Source organism: Centroberyx affinis, unplaced genomic scaffold (assembly GCF_046629955.1).
Source record: "Centroberyx affinis isolate AG114_WGS23_722 - 3 ecotype Tasmania unplaced genomic scaffold, CSIRO-AGI_Caff_v1 ptg001044l_1, whole genome shotgun sequence".
NCBI lineage: Eukaryota > Metazoa > Chordata > Actinopteri > Beryciformes > Berycidae > Centroberyx > Centroberyx affinis.
The window spans coordinates 71,378-85,753 of record NW_027279599.1 but is presented as its reverse complement, the minus strand read 5'-3'; the positions used below and the strand labels follow the sequence as shown (position 1 = coordinate 85,753).

Sequence of the window (14,376 nt, the reverse complement as noted above, 5' to 3'; positions counted from 1 at the left end):
GGAACAACCTGTCTGAGGAAATACATTTGTGTCTATATTAGCACTCCTATCTTCTTCTCAAACTCTACATCTTGTTTTTGTGTAGTATTATTTATTTGATTGTTGGGAGGTCAATAGATTTTGATTGTTCAGAAACCCTAATTCAGCAGCCTTCCCTTTATTACAGCTTATTGTTGTTTTGTTGTTTATTTTACAGTACTTTATGACTTCCACAAAGTCCTATTCAAATGTGGATATGATGGATACTGATGTCTAGTTTAATATCCAAAAGAGGTACATACCATGACAAAATCAATCTCATATTTACTCGTTTTATTTAAAAAAAAAAAGCTTTGACATTCCAGTGTTTTTGTTTTCCATTTTCTAACAAAAGAAGGAAAAGGTGAGATGACACTCCAGATTGTCAACCATTATTCTGAACCTCAACAAAACATCTAATCGGATCACAAACATCTTTGCAGCCGCGGTTCGGTTCAAGCAGTCGGGCTTGAGTCTTCCAAAGGCATATATATATATATTTGTAGAGGTGTGTGTGTTTGTATGCATATACCAGGGGAACGGGGAGGGGGGGGCAATCACCATTTGCTCACATTTTCTCATTGCTCTTCAATTTCTGAATAAAAATAATAATAGTAAAACCAACAAAACCCAATCTCACACGACCTGCAGTGCCAATAGTCAGTCATCAGTGCTCCTTGGTGGTGGTAGAATTTGTCAACAAAGTCTGCTTACTGTCTCTCATGTCTAAATTTTGTTTCTGATTTCCACCGGTCAGAAATGCTTCAACAACAGAAGGTCTTGTTATACAATGTGTATACAGACTGAGAAGATGGAGAGGACGATGGAGAAATCATTTTTGGTTTATGAGAATCGTTTGGAGGAGGCGGGTGACTAAGGGGGGAAATGACAAAAACATGAATACAGGACAAAATCTTTCTATCTACTGCAGCTGCTTTCAAAACACACGTTCCACTAATGTCCTCGCACACGGTACTTTCCAAAGGTTGCCACATTTATTTACAATTAGGTCCAATGTTTAATTATCTGTGAAAGACACCTCTCTGGGCTTAAGCCGTTTAGTGAGAGCCTTTCCAGAATGAAATATATAATTCTAACAAGAACTGCATCTTTGCGGAAAATAACCGTCTCTCTAGGGTGTGATCAGATTTGGGTCAAAGTAGACAAAATCCTCTCAATTATTCTAGGATTAATTCCCAACACACGCACCTTTACATTTGTTTTATCCTCTTGAAAATTGTCAATTTGTTATACTCAGGTGCCTTGGATTCAAAGGGAGTGTTCAATATAAACACGAATATCTATGAAAAAGAGTGGCTCATGATTTTCTCTGCAATTTGAGTTGACGGACTAAAATCAACTGCCAGAAAGACATTTCATACCTGCGGCGTCACGAGAGACTGTGCTGTGGTGAACTTCTCTCATAAAAGATCTGAGTAGGAAACATATTTGGTGAACAGTCATTATAATATAATCACACATGGTCTCTTAAATAATTTGAATCGTTTCAGTCAGACTTTTAAAAAGACATACAAATTTAAAGGATTCTCACTATTTGATCCATGCCTGATTCTTGTTGTGCTGAAACAACCTAAACTACAATGTCCAACTGCACGACAGGCATGTTACAAAACGCCGCTACTCTGAAACACAAGAGAAGAGCCGAGACGGGACTTCGACTGAGATTCCGAATTTAAAAAAGGAATATCCCGCTGACGTAGCTTATCTCATCCTTGCTCTTTATAATACTGCGACTACAGAGGTGGTTCCACTTTCAGTACCGAAGCGACACACGAGATACAGAAAGCAGAAAAAAAAAAAAAAAAAAAAGACAATCACAAATAAATTCAATGGGGAAAGTTCAGTCCAAAGGCCTTCTACTGTTTGCCCTATGCCAGGTGTCCATATTTCCATCGAGAGCATCAGTCTGCACTCCTGCGAATTGGGAGATCCGATGCAAAATTGTGCCTGCTTGCTCTTGCAGATGCAGCTGGAAAAGCATCCCACTCAAAAGAGGAACCCCTCCTTTCCAGAGTCGGGGTTTACTTTGCTAGAGGGACTTCGCTTGTTCTTGGCGTCACCAGAAAAAAACAAGGGAAAGAATAAAAAGGGGAAACATAACTAAAGGGAATAGTGGTTTATTGTGTTTTTACTGTATTTTCCCATTCAGTAAAAGGAGTTGTGGTCATTGAAGTTCTTTAATCTGCAGACTATGTACAATAATTTATTAGAGTAGTTAGATCTAAAACTGCTTATTCATTTTTCTATTTTGCTCTATTTCTTACAGGAGCATGTCTTTTTCCTCATTTTCACTTATAATTGCTGTATAAAGTCATGAGTAACTTACAAGGTTATGTGCTATAAGAGTTGTGAATGTTCCAAGAGGTGTGTGTGTGTGTGCGTGCGTGCGAGTGTGTGTGTGTGTGTGTGTGTGTGTGTGTGTGTGAAGGAGTGAAAAAAAAAAAAAATCCAGACTGAGACCTCGACAAACCTAGAGTGGGAAATATGCGGAAAAGGAAGTGGGCGAGAAATTGAGAAAAAAAAAAAGTATGGGGGTGGAGGGGGGGGGGGTATTTGGGAGGAGCAGGGAGAGTAGGCCTTGTGTAGATTAGTTGGTGGGCTGACAGTAAGACGGTGGTGTGGGGCATTGGAGGGTGATGGTGGTGGGGGGGTAGTAATCTTGATTCGGGGTGTGCGATGGTGTTCAGATCTTGAGGTTCTTTAGAGTTTCTGCTCTCTTCTTCAGCAGATCTCCCACCTCTTGTAGCGAGCGCAGGTAACTGCTTTGCACCTTGTCCATAGCAGCCTTGGTAAACGAGCCTTCCTCCTGAAAGAAAGGCACACAAATGAGGGGGAGGGACGCTTTTCGGGGCGATGAGAGAGAGAGAAAATGCACGTCCGTATGCGCGCCTACCTCTGTGGGTCCCTCCAAGGTGATACTGGCCAGTTTAAGGGCCGTCACGCCGGTCTCCTGCCCTTTTATATGCTCCAACGCCTGGGTAAGCAGCTCCTGCAAGCTCCCTGTCAGCTCCTGGAACCCGCACACCACCGCCGGCTGCAGGGGAGAGAAGCCATCGGTGGAGAGTTACGAGGGGTGTGAAGCTCTCTAACCGGGTGAGCGGGTGAACAACAGAGTTTATTGTGTTTCTATCAAAGCTGCATTAGCCGATGAGTCTATAAATGGGTGCATTTATCAAGGATGTGAAAGGGTTAAAAAAAAAACGAGGAACTGTACCAGGGCCGTGTTTGTGTCCTTTTTCTTCTTTTTCTTCTTCTGTAGACTTGCCTTGAGTGGTCGGAGGACCTTCGCACAGTAACTAGCCATCCAGAAGACTATGCACACCGTCTATGAAGGATAACAACAATATGTTACAGCTATAAAGCTCAGCAGTGCAATGGCTGGCAGAGGGACAGCACAACATCAGATACAGTATAGGTAGGAAACACCTCAGTCACACGTGTCTCCCTATGTGTGGAAGAAAGCACAGATGTCTCACCTCAACAAAGAAGACTAGGTTTTCTAATAAGGAGGGCCAAGTTTTTAATCTGCTGTCTTTCATTTCCAATAAATCTCCTTTGCATTTATTCAGTATTTCTGGGGATACAAAGAGAGAGGAGAAAAATGTAAGACAGGACAGACACTGTATTTTTATATAACTATATTGTTACTCTTGTTTTTGTTGACTGTGCTAGAAAGCAAGCAATCAAGCTGGCAACATACCTTGAAGCTGTACTACTAATGATTTGAAACCGTTACAGATCTGGGTTTGAAGCTCCGATGACTCGTCTGAAAAAAACAAAAAACAAAAACAAAAACGGATGGATAATAGGCGAATCAAGGTAGTATGATTTCATGTTATTTCCATCTCTCCTTCTTACCGAGTCCAACAGTCTCCAGCTCCTGTAGATGGACAGACAGCTGGAGGGCAGCAACCTGGCATTGACAGCTCCCACTGGACAGGGCTGGGGCCAAGCGAGTGGAGGGGGGTCCCAGGAATGGATACTGCATCGTACAAATAACATCATTTTCTATCTTGTGAATAATCAACCCATGTGTAAGCCACTAGGCTTAGGCTAGGCTAGGCATCGTTTGACATTTTTTGGTACTGGTACCGGTACCTGTTTCAGTACCAAATAAGTACTTTTTTGCAGCACTTTTTTGATGCAAAGTGTGAGTAAATACAGTGTACAGGGGGGCTTTTATTTTGAAGTTCAGCTTCCATGTGCAAGATACAGTATATTTACACTGGGGAAAGATCTTAGCTAGTATAGAGATGCCCATGCTTTATTGATTTTAAATTGTCCTGAACACATTGCGGGGAGAGAGACAAGACCCACACACACTTTTCCGGTAAGTGAAAGTAAACCTATAGGCAGTTGTTTTTGCCAGAAGACGAATAATGAAATTAGCCAACACGCAGATGTCAGACTCTATAGGAGGCAGAGCTTGCCTAGCACTCCATGGGTTTGACTTATCCGGCTAATGAGCCATTTCTACTAAAATTGGTGCAAGCTCTGTTCTAGCTCGCATTAGCTAGATTGCTAAAAACAGAGACAGTCAGTCACCTGCACCACGTCAATCCAATGTTGTGCAAGTTTGTGTTGTGCATGAATGTGCACCTCTGTAAAGGCATGTCACGGTTAGAGATTGGCTGAACCAGAACAATACAAAAGTATTGAAATTTGGCACTGTTTACCTCAGCATGTTGATGCAAAAAAGGTACTGACCTTCGGTACCCAGCCCTAATGTCACTCAACATCATGCACTGTGTCATTCAAATGCACGTTGCTAATGACAAAGATGCTCATTTATTGACAACATTCAGTGTGCATTTACTAAATCAATAAAACCTACTTGTGTGTGTTTCTCTGATATCTGAGCTGCTGTCTGTAGAGTCTGGTCGAGCTGGGAGAGCAGGCTACTGAGGATGGAGGTCTTGTCTCCCACTCCATTTTCGTTGGCCATCTCGGAGTTCTGCTGCGAGGGGGCGTGTCCCAGCAGGGCCAATGAGGCGAGGAGGCGAAGTGTTAGAGAGCGTATCCGCAGCCAAACTGACTCCTCCTCTAGAGACAGACGCCTGTGCTCCTCGGTCAAATGTCTGTGAAGGGAACAGGGAACAGGCACACGCAGATACGTTGAGGTAACAGCACTTCTCACCGAGCACACGTGCCTGTCTCTGCAAACATGTTATGAAAATATGCACCGATCCTTAGGGTCCCAGCTGGTAAAGACGGTCAGGTCTCTGTTGTCCCTCATGGTATCCCAGGGAATGTCATCCTCCTCTGGAGACAGACCCATGGCCTTCACACTCTCCTCCAAACTCAACACACTGGAAAAAAACAAAAAAGACACCACACACATAAGTTAAGAATTCAGCTCTAGGTGTCAGTGTGAGTGTGTGTGTGTTTGTATATATTCTCACATGTCTGCCTCCAGGAATAGGTCCAGCAGCATCCTCTCCGTGCGGACCTGGGCAAAGTGCAGCGACTGGTTCAACCTGCTCCTGAGAGCAATGAACTCTGGGATTTTCTCAAACGCTCCGTACTTATATGCCTGGATGATATACTCTGAGGTCTGGTGAAAGCATACGGATAAAGACAAAGGAGAAAGTCAAGCGGGTAGAAAGATGGAAATTAGTCCGTTTTTAATGGAGAGAAATCAAGCACAAGAATAAATGAAAGAGACGACGAAGAGGAATGAGAAAGTTAAAATATGAGCATGTGATCCTGGCCTTTTAAAGCCTCTAATCTAGTGGAAATTACATCTAGAAGTGGGATGGACTTACATCTTTCTGGTTAGAGTGGAAAAACCTGAGGGAGAAATTACAGGACTGGGAGGCAGCAGCAAACTGACCCAATGACTCAGCATAACGTGTTAACAGATACCTAAGGATAAGAGAGGGCATATTTACACTCATAAATCTATTGCTAGTTATGTTTTATGCTCGTCAGGTTTAAATGGAGGTTTCTGCGTGCGTGTACTGACCCTATGGTGTCGTGCTGTACATGCTTGGCATCCAGGCTGGAATAGAGGTCCACTACAGGCTCAAAGGCTCCCAGGTGACAGTAGAGGAGCAGCAGAAGCAGCTTGAACTGGGCGTTGGAGGGGCTGTGGGACAGGCCCTCCTGGAGGACACCCAAACACTGCCACACCATATTCTCGTCCCCTACAACACACAGCATTTTACACACATTATCACAAAAAAGAGAGAGAGAGAGAGACAGAGAAAGAGATCTGAGAAAAGGAGAGAAAGACTCACCAGTCTCTTTCCATAGGTCAACGTATACGTGAGCCGCCATGAGACAATACATATCGGAAAACTGCAGCTCCGTCTTCAGAGACGACTTCCCTGTTGGACAGAGACATCCAGAAATCAGAACAAACTAAGCCAGTCATTGTTCACTGGAAAAGCTTAAGGTCCACGTTTACACCTCACATTAACATCCACCTTGTATCCAGACAGTGTTTCGATATGACTGTTAGATCACATTTACACCAGGCATTAAAATAAGCCTCTGGTATACACATTCAAATCAAGATTTCTCTTTTCCTTCCCTAAAACGCTGATTGCAGTGCATGCCACTTATTCTTGCAATATTTACATCCTTAAAATTGACAGTAGGGCATCCTGCTGGCTCTCAAACATGTTTAGTATCTCAAGTCTTGGCTCAAACGGTGTGTGATGGTCAACACCGCCGTTTATAATGCTACTCTATCAACAGCCAATGGGTGCCCAGTCTTTGGCTGACATCAGCAGCTGTAGGGACATGACAAAGCTCTACAGACAGACAGTAGTAAACATGGTGATGCCAGCAGGGAAGTGCAAGTCCCGGTTCCATTGGACAGTTGAACTGGAGGAGAAACCGGTGGAGCTGTGGAGAGAACTGAAGTAGCTACCTAGCAACATTTATCCCTCTCTTCATCTCTCTCTAGGTGTTGTGCATGTGTGATTTGTTGTATGTGCATGTGTGTGTAGATGGTGGAGGAGGGGGATGATGTAGCTACATTTACACTCAAACATGATAGTCCATTATCAATGTTTTGAGCCTGTATAATCCTTCATATGCACTGAAAACCTGCCTGATAAGTTCTTAAATACATCTCAGGTGCATTTACACCTGATTTTATGCATTTGCTCTACCTGTACACAATCTGATGACCCAGAACGCATGTTAATGCCAAGTATAAAAAGGGTCTAAGAAAGCAAAAACTGATGCTCTTACCAAACCGTAGCCCATGATGATAGTGAGCTTTGAGCTCCACGATAAGCCGCAGTTTTCCATCCGTGTCGAGGGAGTGATGCAGTCCGAGCGCGCGGCTCAGCTGACACACACACAAATGCCTCTGTAGCGCTTTGGTATCCTCTGGAAAAGCAAATCCCTCCTCCCCCTCTCCCCCCAATGGAACTGCTTCACCCAGTCGGTTAATGAACTAAAAAGTCAGGAGGAAAAAAAAGGGTATCACAACTTCAGTTCACAAGAGGGACCTCAACAATATTGCTATATATCAGTGCATGCGTGTGTGTGCGTTTTACCTGAACATGTTGGTCAGGAGAGAGCAGGTGCAGGTAAATTTTTAGGTCGGTGATGCAGCAGGGTTTGTCTCCGAACTTCCCAAAGAACTGCACCATTAGCTCTAAGGGCTCACCTGTTTAATACCAAATAACAGACTGTCACATAATAAGGCCCAAGAGCTTAGCCAATTTGTGAAACCTTTTAAAGAAGATGGGCATGTAATTATTTTACAATCTGAATTTACCTAGCTCTCTTTCCTCAGGCAAGCCCCTTTCTCTCAGTCTGTGTATTAATTCGAGCCGGGCTAGGTAGGGGCCTCTGAGCGGACGAGAGTCTTTGCTGTCCTCCCCCTTAATTCTCTCTTCCACAAATCTCACCACTTCAGCCACAGAATAATGTACTGGGCCCTCCGCACAGCTGGAGAGAGAGGGAAAGACACACAGGCAGAGATTAAAATACAACGCTAGATGATGTGATATTCAATTGATTCAATTGAGGGAAACTCTTTTCTCTTGCGCACCTCCACATGGAGGTCAGAGGTCAGGCTCAGCTAGAGAGCAGCAGTCTGGAGCTGGTAGGGATTCAGTGTCTTGCTCAAGGACACTTCAGCAGGGTAAATGCTTAGTTGTCTGTTTGAAGGAAGGTCCACATCTAACTACTAGGCCGTCCTACCACCCCACACACCTGCACCTATTCAAAAAGAACAACCTCTGTACTCACTGTTCTCCTTCTTCTGGTGGGCTCCACGACTGATCCATCAGGTGAAAGAGGGAGTCAAAGTAGGCAGGATAGAATTGCCAATCATCAGGACTGGAAAGAGAGACACACGTGTTTGTATCTATTATCTGTAAAACAGTAATAGTTAATGCTTGACAAGTATGCATGGAGGATGTTCTCAGAAGTGTCTTCTCAGACAGGTGGAGGCTCGGACTCACTTTTTGAGTAGCAGCTTGTGGGCCAGGGCGTTGCACTCTGGCCAGCGCTGTAGTCGCTGGTAGAGCATCATACACTTATTCTCTCTGCTCTGTAACTCGCTGGTCAGTTTCTCTGTGGGAAGACGCATAAACACAGTGAGGAGGAATTACATACCAGAAATTACACAACCCATAGAATTTTTCAGAACAATTAGACACACTACACTCTAACACACACACACACACACACCTACCCCCAAGTGGGCCCCTGATCACTTCGAGAGCCTCTACACACTTTCCCAGGCGCTCCAGGATCATAAAGTACAGTTGCACCTAGAGTGACACATGCAAAACCAGAGACAAATGTAAATACTACAAGCAATGTTATCACCATTAAGCTTGTGGCAGCAAATGGCAGCAGTATGAATCAGGGTGTCTGCAAGTTTCATCAGCTTAGAATGCCAGTTAGAATGAAATATAAAACCAATTTCATTTGAGAAAAAAAAAAAAAAAGGGAACCTAGACCTATCAGATTATAGTCTGCATGACTAGACTAATTTCTCAACAGAACAAACAAAACAGTACACCAAGAAACAAAATTTTTCAGAACTCCAACACTGAATTTAAGACTTCAAATGCTATATTTAACTGTATTCACGACCCTTCAAGGCCTTGAGAATAGATAATATAATTTAAGACATTGTAAGACTTTTTCAGGACCTGCAGACACCTTGATGAATTTGCAGACTACTCACCTCCGCCTCCGCTTCGATCTTCTCCTCCCTGACCATTTTCTCCACCATGCGTTCAGCCAGAGGCAGGAACATGGTCTGGGCCAGCTTTTCATCTTGTGCTGAAATGGCCTAAACCAGGTGCAGAGACCAAACACAACAGAGCACGTACATCATTCAAGCGCAGTTCTTCATTATGACAATGAGTGTGAAAGTGTGTGTGTACAGATAAGGGCTGTGTTGCAAAAGCCCGCCCATACCTGCATCACCAGACTCATGACAGACCAGAAGTAATAAGGATTCTTGGGGACGATTTTATAGAGGGCCATTCCCGCCTACAAAGGACAAAGATGTACACACTAATTAGTAAGGTACAGATGTTGTCGGTCCTAAACATCCCTTTCATTATTCTGCGGACACATGCTCTCTCACCTGCTGCATCTTCTTGTACTCCCCGACACGAGCATAAGCCATGAAGAGGTGAGAGTGATACTCCTCGCTAAGAGGAACCTTCTTCACCGCGGCCTCGTACAGCTTGGTTACCAACTCGGCTGTAACGACAGACAAAACAATAAGCACGTTCCAATAATGTCACCAGCCTTTCAAAACAATATGTGTGTGTGTGAGTGTGTGTGTGTGTGTACTCACGGCGGTGCATCTCTCGGTACAGTATGGTCAGAGCCTGTAGTGAGTTGTCATCGGTGGGCTCTAGTGTGGCCACTTCCTGGGCCAAAGTGAAAGCCTCATCCTGCTTCCCAGTCCTCTGCAGACCAATGGCCTTTAGGACCTGGGAGGAGAGAGAGAGGGGTACAGAAAGAGAGAGAGAGAAAGTCAGCTCACAGGTACATAATGTACTTGTAATCAATAGAATAATAACTGTTACCTAGCATAGGGGCATTATGCATACATTTGCCCATAAATTTCACCTGCTAGTTTTACAATGTCTTCTGTATGGCTGTGTACCTGTCACACAGACTTCTTGAAATGCATTAATACATAGGATCTGTTGTAACTATCCCATGTGCTAGTCTGGGATGCTTGGATGTTGGAGGAAAGACTGGGGTATGTCACTGAGGTTATCAAGTGGAAACGTCCCACCATAGTTTCAGAGAATGTAAACACTGCTCCTTCTGTTGTTATTACTTCTGTGTTACCAAAGCACGACACTGCCGTCTAGTGTTTCGGTGGTCTACACGCAGAATCACAGACGCAGAACCATAAATGTTCAGACCGCCATAGGCGAACACCTGCTCTCAACACTGACCGGAGCTACACTCATTTACATTTCCCTGTATCTACACGTAGGCTTATAGCAAGTTCACAACATTAGGCACAATCAATTCTAACCTTGAGATTGAAACAGCCCGCTCAGCAGTTCTGAAACCAACGGTACCAACAATCATAGACTAAAGGGACTGCTGACCCTTCAGGTTTGAAGCAGCCCAATCAGTCATTCAGAAACCAAAATCTATCAACAAACAGTAAGATTAATGAAACTTTCCCTAAGTTTAATTATATAAGACAATTATAGCAATAGCCGAGCATGGTGTATGACTACCCACTACTACCACAGCTATGCTATGGTAGTAGTAATGGAAATAAGTCCTGTGACTTTTTTGTGTTATCCTTGATGTTCTTTTAATTGTGCATGTACATTGGTGTTGCAACCATGGAACCCTGTCTCAGTCACAAGGTAAGACTTCCATGTTTTGAGCCCAGCTGGTGCCCTTCCTTTCAGTCAGAGCTACTGGCTGCTCTGTTCACCTGTGACAGAAGCTGGTAAACCTTGGTGGCATGATGCAATGATCCCTGACTAGGAATCTCTGACTCCCTGAGGAAACTAGTAGTGGATGTGGCTACAAATCCACAGTGCGCTACTTCCACAGGGTGTACCTGGGCTTTCTAGTCTCGTTATTCAGCCTCAACTAGCTCAGTGTATCTAAACTTCTTAATTTCATTTGCCTCATCTATTGCATCCTCCCATGGTGCAGTGAGCTCTACAAAGTGAACAGTTAGCTGAGCATTGAAGCAGGTGCTAATAATATAACCTGTTTGTCTTCAAGTGCAAAGCCAATGTGATGCTTAGGACTCTCTTCTAACTTTGGGCAAGACTAGTGTTACATCCTGACAGGATGCGTCTGGGTGTTTCTGTTTCTGAACACAGAGGACATGTTGGGTCTTTCTTCACTTAGACACTGGTTGAGGTTGTGGGCTGATGGCAGCACATTTTTCCAATAATGAAGCTAATCCTAAATGTCTCTACATTCCAGCGCTTTTCCAATCACGCTTTTTATTCTTGACAGATTCCCAGTTCATCCATTATCCCTGCTTAGGTTTGTTGCTTCCTCCTGGCACATTTGAATGACAGATGTATACTCAACAAATAGTCCTACACTGCTAAGACATCGAGGGACTCCTAGCCATTTCTTAACAAATGAGCCAATTTTCTCTATTCTCTCCAGTGTCTCTACCTTCAATATGGGTATCCCTTCCATGGTCAATGGCCATATCTGCCTATAGGTAAATGTTAGGGAAAATACTTAATTGACACCATGTGAGCAGGAAAAGCAAAATTTTGTACTGTAGTTACAGTAGCACAATGTAGTACAGTGAATTATACCTATTTAGGCATACAAAAGTGGCCAATAAAGTTCTAAATTTGTGGTAATTCTTACAATTATCCTTACAACAAGACCTTGAACAATGTTCAACAATCATGATTAGCCCTGTAACATATACAGACACACACAGTGACTACTGCATTTTAAGGACAGCAGGTTAAATGCAGGTAAAATTGTCTTCATAGACTTAGTGGCTCCAAAATACCTTAACATGTGACCATGTGACACATGGTAAAATTATACAGCAGGGCCCTGGATGTATCCCACAGTTATAACTATTTGTCTCCGACTCTCAATTCATGGTAATTCCCGACAGCACATAAGGAATGTTTAAGCCAAGGTCACTTCAAAGTGTTCAAGCGAACTCTGTGATCATCTGACAGATGCTTGTGAAGTGTTTTTTCTTTTCAACAACACCAATGATAAAGGCAGATTTGAGGTTCCCAAAATTGCAGCTAAATATGTTGTAGGTACCGGTGCTTCTTGACAGCAGGGTCGCCTGGTAGTTACAGTCTGGTAACCATGAGGTCACAGCTTTGATCCCCACAGCAGCCAATGTGTCCATCCCTGTCAAAGTGTCCTTGAGCAAACTGCTGTGCTCTGACTGCTCTTGTGAAATGTGTGCATGTATGTGTATATCTTAAAGGAATATGCAAAGAAACAGATTCCAATATAGGTGAGGAACTTATCAGGGAGACAGATTTTAAAGGTTACTGCGTGACACCAGTTACTCATCTCTTGTTTACGTTGGTCTAGAGATCCATGTAAAATTATGCCAACAGTGGCACAATGCTTGATAGAATACTAACAAAACAAAACTAAAGGCTTTCAATAGTTCCATAGCAACTTACCTTGGCACAGTGCAGGTCCTTATGCTTTTTCAGCAGTTTATCTGCCTGCTGGATTGCCATCTTATTGTTGCCATTATCAAGGTAATCTGGGAAAACATGAGGGGCAATATGATTACACTGATCAGGATGTTTGTAATTATTAGATTTGAATGCATCGTGCATGTTTACACAGTGTTCAATGTTCAAGTACAATAGGGTGAACATAGCTATTGTAGTCAAATGTGTATTAATGTGTAAAGCTACAACTATAACTAAGAATGTGTTTCTGAATGGCTGGTGAAAGCAATGCACACACACACAGACACACACCTCAGTCCAGGCTCTTCAGGACAGCTGGGTGCCAAAATTAACTGTGCCAGACAGTACATTGTGATTATGTCATGTCTATTCTCTCCGTTCAAACTGTGCAACTATGTTGAACATAACAGATGAACGACAAGTTGGCGAAAGCCTAGATACATTTTCAGACCCTTTGTTTATCATTTAAGTCCAGGGTTGACAGGTTGATGGTACTGCTGCCAAACTAAACTACATTGAGACTGCAGCAGTGGATGATAAGGAAATTAGGCTACTACAGGGTGGTTAGTCCAGATTTTTTTTCCCCTAGTGTTTAGTCTACTTTTTAACTGCATTACTGCAGCTCAAAATGTGATTATTCATCATCATTCATGAATCAAAGTCACACTCCCAACAAAATCTGACCCTTTATCAGTTAGGGCAGCGACAGTCTGGACAGCAAGACTGGGGACTTATGGTGAAAGTTCAGTCAGTGCAAAGCTAGGACAGAGTTGCTTGTAGAAAAACTCAAATATTAGACAGGGGCAAAGCCTCGCAGTTCTTTAAAACACAAATATGAAAACATCTCTGAATCTACATGACATAACGTTACAGCCTTTATTCAGAGCTGTACACATACAGGACCGTGAGCTGTGACAGGTCCAAGCAAGCTAGCTAACGGTAGCTAGCAAGCTACCACTCACTATTTAGTTAAGTTAGCTTGAAGCATTGTCCTTAAACAGTTATGAACGTACTGTTAGCTGTAAGCTAGCAGTGTAACATTTAGCTACCAAACAGTTACCGTTTCAGACTACACAGGCAGCTAGTCACAACAAAAATACCTGACAACCTGGGGGGCACAACCCGTAGAAATATACAACTTTTCTTGTCCTTTTTTCCTTACATGCATGCAGTTGCAGCATGCCCATATACTGCCTGGCTAACACACTGCTAACCGTAGCTAGTTAGCTAGCTGTCAAATAGCTAACGTTAGCAAAGGAGAAAGCACTTTGTCTTTGAGAATGATCCTAACCGGACGACAAATCTCTGAACCAGTCAATGCGGTAACACCACCGAGAGTATCTACAGGTTAGACAGAGAGATTAACGGTTTCTTCCAGAGAGCCTTGGGACTAGTGCCGTGCCTGGCTCAGTGGCACCCCGGTTAAGGTGCACTGTCATTGGGCGCTGCAGGCAGCGGAGTCCGGGGCTGGGGCTGGAGGGGCCGCAGCGCTGCCCTCTGACTTCAACATCACCTATTGTCAACACATGCTCCGGGATACAGCACCACAACGTTTACCGAACCTCGAAACGGACACAAATATGTAATTTCCCATTGAATCCTTACCGTATATGGGTCTGAGTCGCCTGTCGTTGGGATCTTGCACATGGCCTCTCGCCGCCATGGTGGAGTTTACCTGGGTAAATGTTCAGACATGCGTAGTCTAGGC

The 14,376-nt window shown here is 43.5% G+C and overlaps 1 protein-coding gene across 2 annotated transcripts; it reads right to left on the bottom strand.

The window, feature by feature from the left end:
* Positions 1 to 526: 526 nt before the first annotated feature.
* On the bottom strand, positions 527 to 14,376 carry naa25 (N-alpha-acetyltransferase 25, NatB auxiliary subunit). 2 transcript variants are annotated; one of them, XM_071522912.1, is made up of 24 exons: positions 14,274 to 14,376; positions 12,651 to 12,736; positions 9,827 to 9,965; positions 9,611 to 9,729; positions 9,439 to 9,513; positions 9,203 to 9,310; positions 8,702 to 8,780; positions 8,469 to 8,580; positions 8,254 to 8,343; positions 7,778 to 7,950; positions 7,554 to 7,666; positions 7,243 to 7,450; positions 6,279 to 6,368; positions 6,005 to 6,185; positions 5,805 to 5,904; positions 5,442 to 5,593; positions 5,223 to 5,348; positions 4,874 to 5,117; positions 3,898 to 4,021; positions 3,740 to 3,805; positions 3,516 to 3,613; positions 3,254 to 3,364; positions 2,927 to 3,073; positions 527 to 2,845 (listed from the first exon to the last, which is right to left on the bottom strand). In XM_071522912.1, the coding sequence occupies exons 1-24, from the start codon at positions 14,329 to 14,331 to the stop codon at positions 2,723 to 2,725; spliced, it is 2,922 nt and encodes a 973-aa protein (XP_071379013.1). In that variant the 5' UTR covers positions 14,332 to 14,376; the 3' UTR covers positions 527 to 2,722. The 2 variants fall into 2 exon arrangements, with proteins under 2 accessions (XP_071379013.1, XP_071379012.1); XM_071522911.1 differs by having other exon boundaries at positions 2,933 to 3,073.